The sequence below is a fragment of the Dermacentor silvarum genome, chromosome 4 (genome assembly GCF_013339745.2).
Source record: "Dermacentor silvarum isolate Dsil-2018 chromosome 4, BIME_Dsil_1.4, whole genome shotgun sequence".
NCBI lineage: Eukaryota > Metazoa > Arthropoda > Arachnida > Ixodida > Ixodidae > Dermacentor > Dermacentor silvarum.
In genome coordinates, this window is record NC_051157.2 from 74,243,992 (window position 1) to 74,256,973 (window position 12,982).

The 12,982-nt window shown below is 47.0% G+C and overlaps 1 protein-coding gene across 1 annotated transcript in view; it reads right to left on the bottom strand.

Moving 5' to 3' along the window:
* Positions 1-12,982, bottom strand: part of LOC119448705 (sushi, von Willebrand factor type A, EGF and pentraxin domain-containing protein 1) — a 95,198-nt gene that overhangs the window by 64,145 nt on the left and 18,071 nt on the right. The window contains exons 2-6 of the mRNA XM_049666465.1: positions 9,503-9,717; positions 3,394-3,558; positions 2,999-3,157; positions 1,682-1,912; positions 408-587 (exon numbers count right to left, since the gene is read on the bottom strand). Of these exons, the coding sequence (XP_049522422.1) occupies positions 408-587; positions 1,682-1,912; positions 2,999-3,157; positions 3,394-3,558; positions 9,503-9,717 (950 nt within the window). The remainder of the gene's footprint in view (positions 1-407; positions 588-1,681; positions 1,913-2,998; positions 3,158-3,393; positions 3,559-9,502; positions 9,718-12,982) is intronic.

A 12,982-nucleotide genomic window follows, 5' to 3' on the forward strand; every position in this document is an offset into this window, starting at 1 on the left:
ATATATATATATATATATATATATATATATATAATTTCATTATTTTATAAGAACACGTAAAAGCCTCGCTGGTCGTCCTTCTTCACAGAGTGGAAGGGCACTGAGTTTCCTTTGCAAGAACATTTTATTATCTGCCGGCGTATTTCTCTAATAATACCTTCGCTCTCACGAGTGGCCGGTGCTTGCTGTCACAAGTCACATTAGCTTACGAATTGTTTTGCGAATACGCACCAAGATAAGAAATAGTTGCACGTCATGCATGCCAGCGCTTTATCTCTGAATGCAGCAAGTGGATCACGAATACGTGTACGGTAAGTAAATGACTAAGTAACCAGTGGATCACTGCTTCCTTCAGTCGGGGCCCTATACGAAGTACCAGGCGCCGAAATTCGTAACCGTCGACTTACCATCGCACCGTGGCAGCTGGCCAGTCCACGTGCCGTTGATCGAACAGGTAAGGTTGGGGTTGCCAACGAGGTTGTGGCCCACGGAGCACGTGACCACACACGTTGTGCCGAACTCGAACGTGTTGCTATAGCACTGCAGTTTGCCATTGGGCGGAGCCCTGAGCGCTGGACAGCGGACCTCTGTGCCCAACAAGTAAATCCCGGGGTTACTACACTGTGCATTGCAAGTGTTGAGGAGTGCTACGATGCTTGAGCTGCCACTATAGTGCAAGGTATTACACCTAAGGGGAAGCTTTATCATATGTAATTCATATTCAAGTACACACCTCTGAAAGACAAATCGTGAATCAAAATGTTTCTGATAGCGGTAGCACAAATCGCGGCAAACAGCCGCACACATTGGAGACTAGCGGAGCAACTTTGTCCGCATAACGCAAGGCTCTTCTTTTATTTATTTGTTTCTATCCTCTTTTTAATTTTCATTATTCTTTCTGTCCTTCGTTCTATTCTTTGACCTTCTTTTCCCTGTGCAGGGTAGCAAACCTGACGTGCGTCTGGTTGATCTACCTGCCTTTCCTTCTCCCTTTCATTTTCTCTCTCTCTCTCTCTCTCTCTCTCTCTCTCTCTAGCTTTACAGTAGAAGCTCCGGTGGCATATACAGTAACCCTAAGCGAACCTAAAACGCTAACCCCGATCACAGTGCCCTTGCAGTCTCGAACAGGAACTCGCGCCCGCTTCTTGAGGAGAACCCTAAGCAGTAACCATAGGCTGCCCTAGTATACCACAAATACTTTTCTAGGGCACGCCAGCGGTTGGTGGCTCCCGCTGCGATATGTTGCAGCAGTTTTCATGGTTCTTTAGGGGGCATTGAAATTCTTTCATAGTTTTCCAGGACTATCTAAGAAGATTGTTTTCAAGAACACGTGAAGCTTTTTAAACGTATCAAGGCATCGCAGGCATTGCGGTTCGCACTGATTGAGGTACAACATACAAAAACAAGCTGGAGTCTAGTGACTTTTATACTTGAATTCTGGAGCGTTTCAACGAACTGTAAGACTAACACGTACGCCACGTTGAGCACGATTGAAATTTCGCACGAACACCACTCCAAGTCATTAAAACGTGGGTGCGCTGAGCTTGCTGACGCGTGGTTGTCTGACGACGGCAAGCACAAACAATGTACCAATGCTTAAAACCCACACACACAGGCAAAACACGTCACAATCGTAGGATATGCTCACTTTTTTACTTGCGCAGCAATAACACCAACTCACTGTCGCAGAAGAACTGTCCGCCGGACCACTCCTTGTTCGCCTGGCAGACGCGCGACGTTCCTGATTTGCGGTTCCAGGGTAAGTTTCCGGCCAAGACTTCAGTCATGTTGCACAAATAAGGGCAATGGCCTTCGTTGCATTTGAAGTCGCACTCACTGCCAAAAGTATTTCCACATGGGTGAGGAAGAGTGGTTCCGCCAGGAGGATCCGAGAGCTTCGCGCACTTGATGGCTGCGCGGGACGTTGATGTTTATAGTCAATGGTTCGGGAACATTATATATATATATATATATATATATATATATATATATATATATATATATATATATATATATATACAGGGTGTTTCAGTGAACACTTTCAAAAATCTTTAAAGGTTGCCTGTGGCAGACAGCACAATTCTAGTTCATGAGCTGGTCTACTCGAAGAGGCGGACATTACTTGCACAATAAATTGAAATGCATAATCGAATAATTGACAGAAATTCACTAATTAAGTTTTTAACTAATTACCTGATGGCTCATATTGCAATTTACAAATTGTAGCCGTGGAGTTGGCAAGGCGGATCCACTTGGAACGAATTCTCGGGATGACACCAGTTTAGAGATATTAATTCCCGAACTTTGCGAAGAAATGCATTGGCGTTCCAGTTAATTTTGTGCTTCCATGCGTAAAGCGACGTTTTGTTAAGAAACACACGCACACACGCGTGCGTGCGTGCGTGCGTGCGTGTGTGTGTGTGTGTGTGTGTGCGTGCGTGCGTGTGCGTGCGCGTGCGCGTGTGCGTGTGCTGTGTGTGTGTGTGTGTGTGTGTGTGTGTGTGTGTGTGTGTGTGTGTGTGTGTGTGTGTGTGCGTGTGCGTGTGCGTGTGTGTGTGTGTGTGTGTGTGTGGTGTGTGTGGTGTGTGTGTGTGTGTGTGTGTGTGTGTGTGTGTGTGTGTGTGGTGTGTGTGTGTGTGTGTGTGTGTGGTGTGTGTGTGTGTGTGTGTGTGGTGTGTGTGGTGTGGTGTGTGTGTGTGTGTGTGTGTGTGTGTGTGTGTGTGTGTGTGTGTGTGTGTGTGTGTGTGTGTGTGTGTGTGTGTGTGTGTGTGTGTGTGTGTGTGTGTGTGTGTGTGTGTGTGTGTGTGTGTGTGTGTGTGTGTGTGTGTGTGTGCGTGTGCGTGTGTGTGTGTGTGTGTGGTGTGTGTGTGTGTGTGTGTGTGTGTGTGTGTGTGTGTGTGTTGTGTGTGTGTGTGTGTGTGTGTGTGTGTGTGTTCGCGGTCAATTGGTCTTTACTCACCACGGCGCTAAAGCCATAAGGAACACAACGTTTACTTACGGCTGCATCGTACATTACCGCCGGGGTTCCCCTCATAGCCTGGAATGCACGAGCAGTGGTTCAAGCTGGTCGCGCCTTCGTCAGGTGTCGATGAGTTTTCCGGACATATGTCGCAATTTTCATACCCAGTCTTCATCTTGTACGATCCTCGTGGACAACCTGAACATGCAACCTTTAGGTTCTTACTTTGCTAATTAGCAGTCCAGAAATAGCAAACACAAGGATTTAATATAGAGAATAAATTGGAGGGGGTTGGAGGGGGAGGGGGCAAAGGGTGTGTGGGGCAAAGGGTGTGTGTTTTCGCTAGCATCCTATAGCAGTAATTCATGCCACTGACGCATCAGACGGAAACACAATATGTATTAAAAGCGGTAGGAGTAAATTGTATTTCTTACGTTGACATTTGCCGAACGTCCCGTCGCCTTGATAGCCCGCTTTGCAGACGCATCGGTGAGTTCCGCCTCGGGCACCGCATCCGCAGATGGCGTTCGTGTCGCATGCCCCGCTCACTTTGAGGCACTGGGATTGATCCGCCTGGTCCCACTGACTTTCGTGGATGTCTACGACATAGTAGAGCAAAGTTGCACGAATGCAAATATGGAAGCCTCTATGATGCGTTCAGCAAGAGAGCATCTATAGGCTCGTGAAGGCAAAAACAGTGGCCCGAATACACCCACTTTCCCCTTCCTCTACGCTACTCACCGCTTTAAACGATGTTCATCCAGAGGGAAATACACGCTCAATTTGCTTTCGCCTATTAATTTTGTTGTCGGTTACATAATGTTGGAAGCAGTCTTCAAAATCATCATCTTTTCTTCTTTTTTTTTCCTTCAAAGATCAGTCATATGTAGGCGGGTCGCTTGCTTAAACCACACGTGACGTAAACGTGTTATAGTATTTTCTCTTTTATCTTTACAACCGTACTACCCACGCGCCTTACTTTCATATCATTATGTAGCGAAAAGAAGCCATTACTGTGTAAGCGTGTACAGATGACGCCATGGTCGCGCCACACATGACGCAAGCTGAGCTATATCTAGCCTCGCGCGTGGCGTTCAGAAAGGCTTAGCTTGACAGTACGGTTATCCATCTGAGCAGGAATGGTCGAATTTGAGAGATGTAACAATGACAGAGAAGTCATATTTATCAAACTCAAACCGGTGCTCATCTGGAGTTATAGGGCCCAAAAGTGTGCAATTTGTTGCAGAAATTTCACACTTGCTTGTTATGGTCCCCCTGCTTTCGACACGTAGTGCCTAGAAATGACGTGAAAAGATTACGGCAGCAAGACAGAGCGATATCTAACCCCTTTGACACCAGCCCCATGCGCAAGAAACTGAAGCGAACGCAAGAGCCCTAACCGTCTACGAGTTCGGCGGGCTCAAGCGGCACATGGTAAAGTACACAAAGTAGTCTCTTGCGCCACCAGCGGCTCTATTCTCCATACGCATGGCGGCTGCACGGCCGCCGTTGTCCACCATGTTGACTCTCCGATTGGCTGTCGAGAGGTCACGTGATTAAAATGTGTGCCGAGAAGCGGACGTTGTGCAAAAGGTGATTTTGCGTTTTTATCAAGATGACGAAACGTGAACATGGAGCTGCAAACTTTATCGACTAATGCGTTTTTTCTCGTCCCTGGAAACTATATCGCGACGTGAGTGCTTCGAAAATAAAGCAAACGGTGGTGTGCAGAAGCCCCTGCAATACATCTGCAATTTTGCGAATATGTGGTAGCGGTATAGCCACTATATCAGCTTGCCGATTGGCTGAAACAACATCCCGTGAGGAGCGTCACATTAAGGGCCGTTTCGTAAACGTCAATTGGACGTTGCATGACGTTCCCCTGTGCCATCAATGCAGAGAATTTCCACCATAATTTGCGGTGCGACGAGTCGCGCGAGTTATGCTAATGAACGGTCATATGCAATGGCGGCCGAGAGGCATGTATACATCGCTGTATTTTCCTCGTAGTTTGGGGCCACGAAAATATTTTGTTCATAACGCGTTCTCATAGCATTTGCATCGCTCTCGTGTGGTGTTGGCATTTGCGTTTTTCAGCATCGTGTTTATTTTAAAAACTTGAAATAACTTTAATTGAACATTGCAAACATTCTGCGACTGTTTACTTTTCACTGTTGCGAGAGTCGCTTTTGACGGAATACCCGTACGCTTTGAGCTAGCTGCTTTATTTTTACAGAGGAGGAAAACTGTTTTGCTTTATCAAGAACGTTAGGTTCGGTACCTTCATTTCACTTTATTGGCAAAATGTCAAATTTGCATAACGTTACGAAAACAAAACGCGGACATCAGCGCCATTTTGTACGCGTCGCACCTACGTCACGCCTCCAAGAAAATGGCGGAATATCCAGAATAGAGCCCCAGTAGGGGTGTCATTTCCGCACCCCTTACTGCCCAAGTACCCTCTGCAAAACAAACGTGTACACTGCGAATAAGGAACGTGCACGATTCCCAAATTGGACCGTAGGGCCCTCACTGACTGTAACATGATTTATAGACACGTAAGCTTTCTAATGCTTGAATAAATGCAACTTCTATATTTGGTCCCGTCCCCATTTCTGTAGCCCCTATAAAACTGAGCTCGTTACACAGATAGGTGTAATGAACATTATGCCGATTCCGGGAGACAATGTAGTAGTAAACTGGGCCAACTTGGAGGCAGTGCAATTGTAAACTTGGCCGATCATGGATATGGTGCTATGAATTAAAGACTGGGCCGATTCCAGGAGCCAGTGTAATAGGGAATAGGCTGTATCCTGCCGCACGCGCAAGACGTTTCACGTACCCCACTGGGGTAGCATACCTGACACAGCCTACCCGATATCTTTATTGCTTTCTTTATTTATTTATTTCGGGTGGAGGGAGGGAAGAGGGGAGTTACTTTAGAAGTTAGCACAAAAAAAAAAGTTCACCTTTCTATTTTTTTTATTCATATCTTATCTGCTTGAGAGCAAGCCTTATGCTCGAAAAATCACTTTTCTCGGCAGCCACTGCACCGATTTTGAGGAGTTTGTTGCATTTAAAAGAAAAGGTTGTATTATAATGGCCGTAGCAAGCGGATGTTTTATTTAGGAATTATTTTTCCAGCAAATATTAACAATTACAAACTTTCAACGAACTGTCAAGTTTACCACTCTGTAACTCGGAAATGAAAAATACGTCAATATTCTGCAGAGTGCAGCTAATAATGCATCTAAAGTGGACAAAAATGATGTATTATACATCGTTGCGAAGTATACTAGTCACTAATCCGCTAATCAGACTTTTGCAACACCCTCGTCAACAGTGGAACAATTTTACGTATGCTGTATATTTACATCCGTGCCAAATTTGTCTTCTTGTGATGCTCTGATAGAATTTACAGAATTGCGATAATTGCTTTTAGTGCAGAGTTGCGGATTTATAAGCTTCGTGCTTTTATATTATTATTCTTTTAACCTTACCAATTTTTAGGAATCTTGAAGAAGGTCGAGAGCTTTAATCTAAATTCTGCTTCCTAGAGTCACAGTTAACTTTCTACCCGCCGTGGTTGCTCAGTGGCTATGGTGTTGGGCTGCTGAACTCGAGGTCGTGGGATCGAATCCCGGCCATGGCGGTCGCATTTCGATGGGGGCGAAATGCGAAAACACCCGCGTACTTAGAATTAGGTGCACGTTAAAGAACCCCTGGTGGTCCAAATTTCCGGAGTTCCCCATTACGGCGTGCCTCATAATCAGATCGTGGTTTCGGCACGTAAAACCCCGTAACTTAATTTTTAAGTTAACTTAGGTAGCTATACGGGGCCGGAACAACCGAATCTGGACGCACCGATAACTACGGCGGTTTATGCCGCGGCGCAGTCCTTCAAAAGAAACACGGCGCCAGGGCCCGATCAGATTACTAACGCCATGATTCGAAACTTGAGCGACGAAACCATAGAGCAGTTAACTGAATACTAACGAGAATGTATAAGTGGATCAGGGAGAACTACCGGCTGAATGGAGGGAAGCAAAAATCATCCTTATTCCAAAACCGGGGAAGCCCCGAGATATTCGAAACCTACGACCTATATCGCTAACATCGTGTGCCTGCCGGAAAGCTCTTTGAAAAGGTGATACAGACCCGGTTATCGCGCTACATAGAAAGCAACAATCTTTTTCCCACAAACATGTTCGGATTTCGTCCAGATGTGTCTGCACAGGACGTTTTTCTGATGCTTCAGCAGGACGTTCTGCACCCGGTAAGGGGTTCCGAAGACAGCATTGTGCTTGCTCTCGACGTAAAAAAGGCATTTGATACAATTTCCCACGATGCAATACTGGAAGGACTAGAAGCAGTAGGTTGCGGGACGCGCATTTACCAGTATGTACGCAGCTTTCTGAGAAACCGTACGACCACCATCGGTCTGGGCTCAACTAGGTAGAAACCCTTTGCAGTTCCCGATCGAGGAACCCCACAAGGGTCCGTATACTCTTCTCTATCCTATTTAATCAGGGAATGCGTAAACTCGCACTAGAACTGGATGCGAAGCAAGCCCTAGGGAGCGCCATTTACGCTGACGATATTACGCTGTGGGTAAATCGGGGATCCTACGGGGATAAGCAGGAGCTTCTCCAGTGGGCCATCCAACAGGTCGAGACCTTCACGCAAGGGGCCGGCATGACATGTGCCCCAGAGAAGTCCAAATTTATTCGTATAAGAGCGAAGTACGCGAGACGAGAAAATCGTCCGAGTTTCCAACTTTTCTTGGACGGGGGGCGTGTAAGCGAGGTGGATAAACTCGGCGTCCTGGGATTATGGATCCAACAAACGGCCGGAGTAGCGTACACGCTCCGCCTCCTCAAAGGTACTACACAAAACGTACCCAAGATGATCCGTAGGGTTACGCGAACCCGCGAGGGCTTCTCGGAAGAAGAAACGATCCGACTGGTACAGGCCTTTGTCATGAGTAGGATAACGTATGCACTCCCCTTCCAAAGCATTACCAAGCAGGAGCTCAAACAGCTTGAAGTGATCATTCGGCGGGCATTTAAAGCTGCTCTAGGGATCCCAGAAAATACTAGTACAGAACGTTTCGACAAATTAGGAATCCACAATACCTTCGAGGAATATGCGACGGCCACCCTCATCGCGCAAAAGAAACGGCTGTGCGCATCAACGCAGGGTCGGGCCATATTAACCAAACTGGGCTTTGCCCTCCGCCCCCAATTCAGTGCAGAAGAGACAGTGCAGATGACCCAGGAAGTCAGGCAGCACATAATGGTGTCCCCAATTCTGAAGAATATGAGTCCGAGATATCATGCAGGGCACCGGAAGGCCCGAGCGTGAACCTCGCACCACAGATTTAGAGGACAACCGGACGTGTACTACACAGACGCGAGTCAAACGGACAGGGACAAGTATACGGTGGTAGCCATGAACCAAGATCGTGTGATAGCTGCATTGGTCAGGGCAAAGTCTGCCAGCACAGCAGAAGCTGCAGCGATTGCTCTTGCAATTAGGGACGCGGAGAATAGGGACGTATCTGCTGCTATACTCACGGACTCACAAACCGCCTATCGCCTGTATCTCTCCGGGACGGCGCCGCGCTTAGTACTAAAAATTCTAGAGAGTCAAATTACCGGATTCCACAACCTCACTTGGTGCCCCGCACACGAGGGCATAGAAGGCAACACAAGGGCGGACCGGCTAGCTCGCGTACTAAGCATCCGAGCTGCGGACCGACCAAGTGACGAGCCTCCCTCTACACCGCGCGACATCCTCGAACACCAAAGACAGGAGCGGAGGCAATATGGACGCCCTCATCCTAAGTTAAACAGTCAACAGGCGAGGAATTGGCGCCGACTTCAAACACACACATACCCAAACCTACATACACTTAGCCGTATTCACCAAGCACGATACACTGACGAATGCCCGTGCTGCGGGGACACGCCAACGTTACCGCACATCACGTGGATATGCCCAAACAGACCGAAACATATGAACTCCACACTACTAAAAATACAAGATTTTAACAGGCAGTGGGAGGCGCAGCTTGGGGACGAGGACCAGGACAGCCAACTGGCTCTCCTGGACCAAGCCCAGCGAACCGCTCGTGCCAGTGGAGCCCTGGGCTAGGGGTCCCAACCACGGGACCTCAAATTTCATTTTATTCATTAAAGTTTCCCTCTCTCTCTCTCTCTCTCTCTCTCTCTTTCTCTCTCAAAAACAAGAAAATGAAAAAATAAAAAAGATTTATATTGATCAGGCGGTTGGCCTTAAAAAGCGTTTCCGCGCTTTCCACGTGTTTTAATCAGGCTCGTCACGAGCTATAGCTTTCTCTTTAGAATCTCAGATATTGTTCCGAAAGAGAGAAAGAGAGATACACTAATCGTAGCAGCAAATGTTGGCCTAACCAAACAGCTGGTACGCTAAGCTCCAGATTAGTGTGAACGTGTGTCCTGCGTCTCTGAGCTGAACGGTTCCTGCAAAAAGGTTTGCTAGGCTGTCAAATGCGTACTGTACCTTTGCGGAGGTTTCTGTTCACCTTTGCGATGTAGGGAAAGCTGGTGAGCATGTAGATGTGCGCGGACGATGTCGCCACCGCCTGCAGCTCGGCGCTGTTGATATTGGCGACTCCAACGGCAAATATAATCACGCCGTTCCGCTTCAATTGACGAGCGAAATCGTTGGGTTTGTTGTCGCTGTCTGCTTGTCCGTCTGATATCAGCACGATTATTCTGCAAAAGCGAAAGGCGTGAAGCTGGTCTTACTTCTCGAAAAGCACCTGAAATGTTGACCGACAAAGAGGAAACACCTTTCAACAATCAACAATAACAGAAGACGTGCTTCTAAATTTTGCGCATAGTTGCAAAAGAAGCTCGTTACATGACCCCACAGAGCGAATATTCATTGCAGGGCACAGGAAGTTACAAGGGGACGCTGAGCCAACTGTTCAAGCAGAGCTATCATTACCTACCCTTCCCGATTTACCCTCTCTCGGGCGATCGTTTTCTTGTCTAGTAAAATGCCGGAAATGATGTTATAAAAACTGGGTCGATTCCGTAGATAATGCTACATTATTAGGAACAATCCCGCTATGAGGTTATAAAAACTGAACAAACACAGTATTGACCCTTTTCGCGGAGCAGTTTGTTTTAGAGAAACGAGATGGCGCTCACGGCGGCGCGCCATACCTCTCCTCAGCGACCGCGCACGAATACGAAACCATTACCGCTTCTACCTTGCTCCTGTGCGATCAGCTGTCGGAAATGCAACTGAGTTTTCTCTAACACACTGTGCTCCAATCATGCTAGATTGAATAATGTGGATTGAAGACGTGTGCAGTAGTTGGCTGCAAAAATAGTGACTGGCATGTTAAGGAATAGAATGAATCTGTGTGACGAAGTTCGCGGACCACTGCTGCAACTGTCCGAACGTGTTACCGGCACTTCGTGATGTACGGCTTTCCTAGAGGATACAGAAATTGCTCATCCGCCAGCCTTGTATCGCTAACCTTCAAAGAAAGGGCTTCATCCCCAGAACGTCGGTAACAGTGAGTACCACTCGTTAAACAATGACAAAGGGAGTAGCGCCGCTTCCTGTGTCATAGTAAGTTTCGCGCACGTTATCTATACACATCTGTCCAAATGGCAGGAAAACTTACGCCCACTCTATCGCCGACGTTTCAAGAATAAGTGAATGGACGCACACTTGAATATATGCGCACTGCATACACGCAATAAATGACGGACTACACCTATGGCGCACCAATGGTCGAAGCTGAATGTTTCGTGACGGTACACAAGAGTAAGCAAGTTACTAGCTGTAATATATATTTGCTACAAGGTATTACAATGTACAAAACAGCTACGTTTCAAGCCTTGTGCGCAGCAAGAACAAATCTATCGTATTCGGAACTGAGCACACCCGCCAGTGATTAGGCAGAAAATAATCAGATAGTGGCCGCACCGAGGTACTTCACCGAGTCAGAAACTGACAAGCCACTGCTTCAAAATATTTGCCGAATACAGAACAAAGAGCAAAACACACTAATCCTGACTGAATTCATAATCGCAAATCTTGGAATGCATATTTAGCCCCGCTTTTAGAAGAAGCACCATATAAACTGCCTGCGCCGTTTGGACATAGCTCAATCAGCTCCGAAAGCGCTTTTGCATTTTCTCTGAAGCTGTGATCAAAGCTTCGTGTCATCCACCTAGTCACCGTCTACGATATCTCCGAAAACAGAGGTTTTCTAAGCCGCGGCGGCGTCATACACTTCCATTGTAAACAAGGAGGCAACGGAGGCAGTTGAGGCAAGCAATGGACGCGTCACCATGTGATCAAATATGGCAGCGCCCATGGGATCGCCGCGAAAAGGGTCAATAATATAGTGAATTGGGCCGATCGTGGGGATGATGTAATCAAAACTGCATATGGATCATTCAGGAGATGGTGCAATAGTGAACTTGGCCGATCCTGGAAATGGTGCTCTCGAAAATGAGCAGATTCCAGAGACAGTATAATAGTGGGCGGCGCTGATACCTCAGATGGTGTAATCAAGCCTATGCCGACTCTAAGACACATGGTATCAGTGAATTCGGCCGAGCCTGCAGATGGGTGTAATAAAAGCTAGGCCAGTTCCGGGAAGCAGTGTAATAGTGATCTGGGCAAGTTTCGAAGGCAGTGTAATCAAGGCTGGACCAATTCCGGGAATCGTGTAATGAAAACTAGGCCGATACCAGGAGACATTGCAATAGTTAACTGGGCCTATCCCGTAGATAGTGCGATAGTAAACTTGGCCGATCCCCAAAATGGTGCAATTGTATACTCGCCTGATCCCAGAGATAGTGATATAAACTGGGACAATTCCGGGAGATATTTTAACAGTGAACTGGGCATATCCTTGAGATGGTGTAATCAAGACTGGCCGATTCCAGGAGACAGTGTAATATAAAACTTGGCCAGTCCCACAAGTGGGGGTAATCAACATTATGCCGATTCTGGGACACGTACGAGTGAACTGGGCCAACTGGGAGATAGTGTAATCATAAACTTGGCCGATACAGCACATGGGTGCGATTAAAACTAGGCCGATTCAAGGAGACATATAATAGTGAACTGGAGATGGTGTAATCAAGATGGACAATTCCAGGAAACAGTAATAGTTCTCTGGGCCGATCCCGTTTATGGTTGTAATTATAACTCGGGCAATTCCAGCAGACAGTGTAATAGCAAAATGGGCCAATATCACAGATGGGTGTAATCAACATTATGCCGATTCCGGGAGACAGTGTAGTAGTGAACTGGGCCAACTCAGAGATGGTGCGCAAATGCAAACTTGGCCGATCACGGATATGGTGCTATGAAAGACTGCCGATTCTAGGAGTCACTGTAATAGTGAGCTGGGCATATGGATATAGTGTAATTAATACTGGGCCGATTCCAGGAGACAGGGTAATAATGAACTCGGCCGATACCGCCGATGGTGTAATGGTGAACTGGACATATCCTGGATACCGTATAATAGTGAACTTGGCGCATCCTGGAGATTTTGTAACCAAGAATTGGCCGATTCCAGGAGACAAAGTAATCTGTCTCCTGGAATGTCCTAAAATCTGAAATCCTGGAACGCATGTGCGGTATCGGTGAACTGGACCGATACCGCACATGGGTGCGATCATAACTAGGACGATTCCAGGAGACATGAAATAGTGAACTGGGCGTGTCCTGGAGATGGTGTAACCAAGACTGGGCCGATTCCAGGAGCCAGGGTAATAGTGAACTGGGCCAATGCCGCAGATTGGTGTAATTAAAGCTAGGCCGATTACAGGAGACATTCTAATAGTGAAATGGGCCAATCTCGGAGATGGTGCAATTGTAAACTGGGCCGTTTGCGGGGATGGTGTAATATTGAACTGCGCTGATCTCAGATGGTTAATCAAAACTAGGCCGAGTCCGTGCGGCAGTGTAATAGTGAACTGGGCCTATACAGGTAATGTT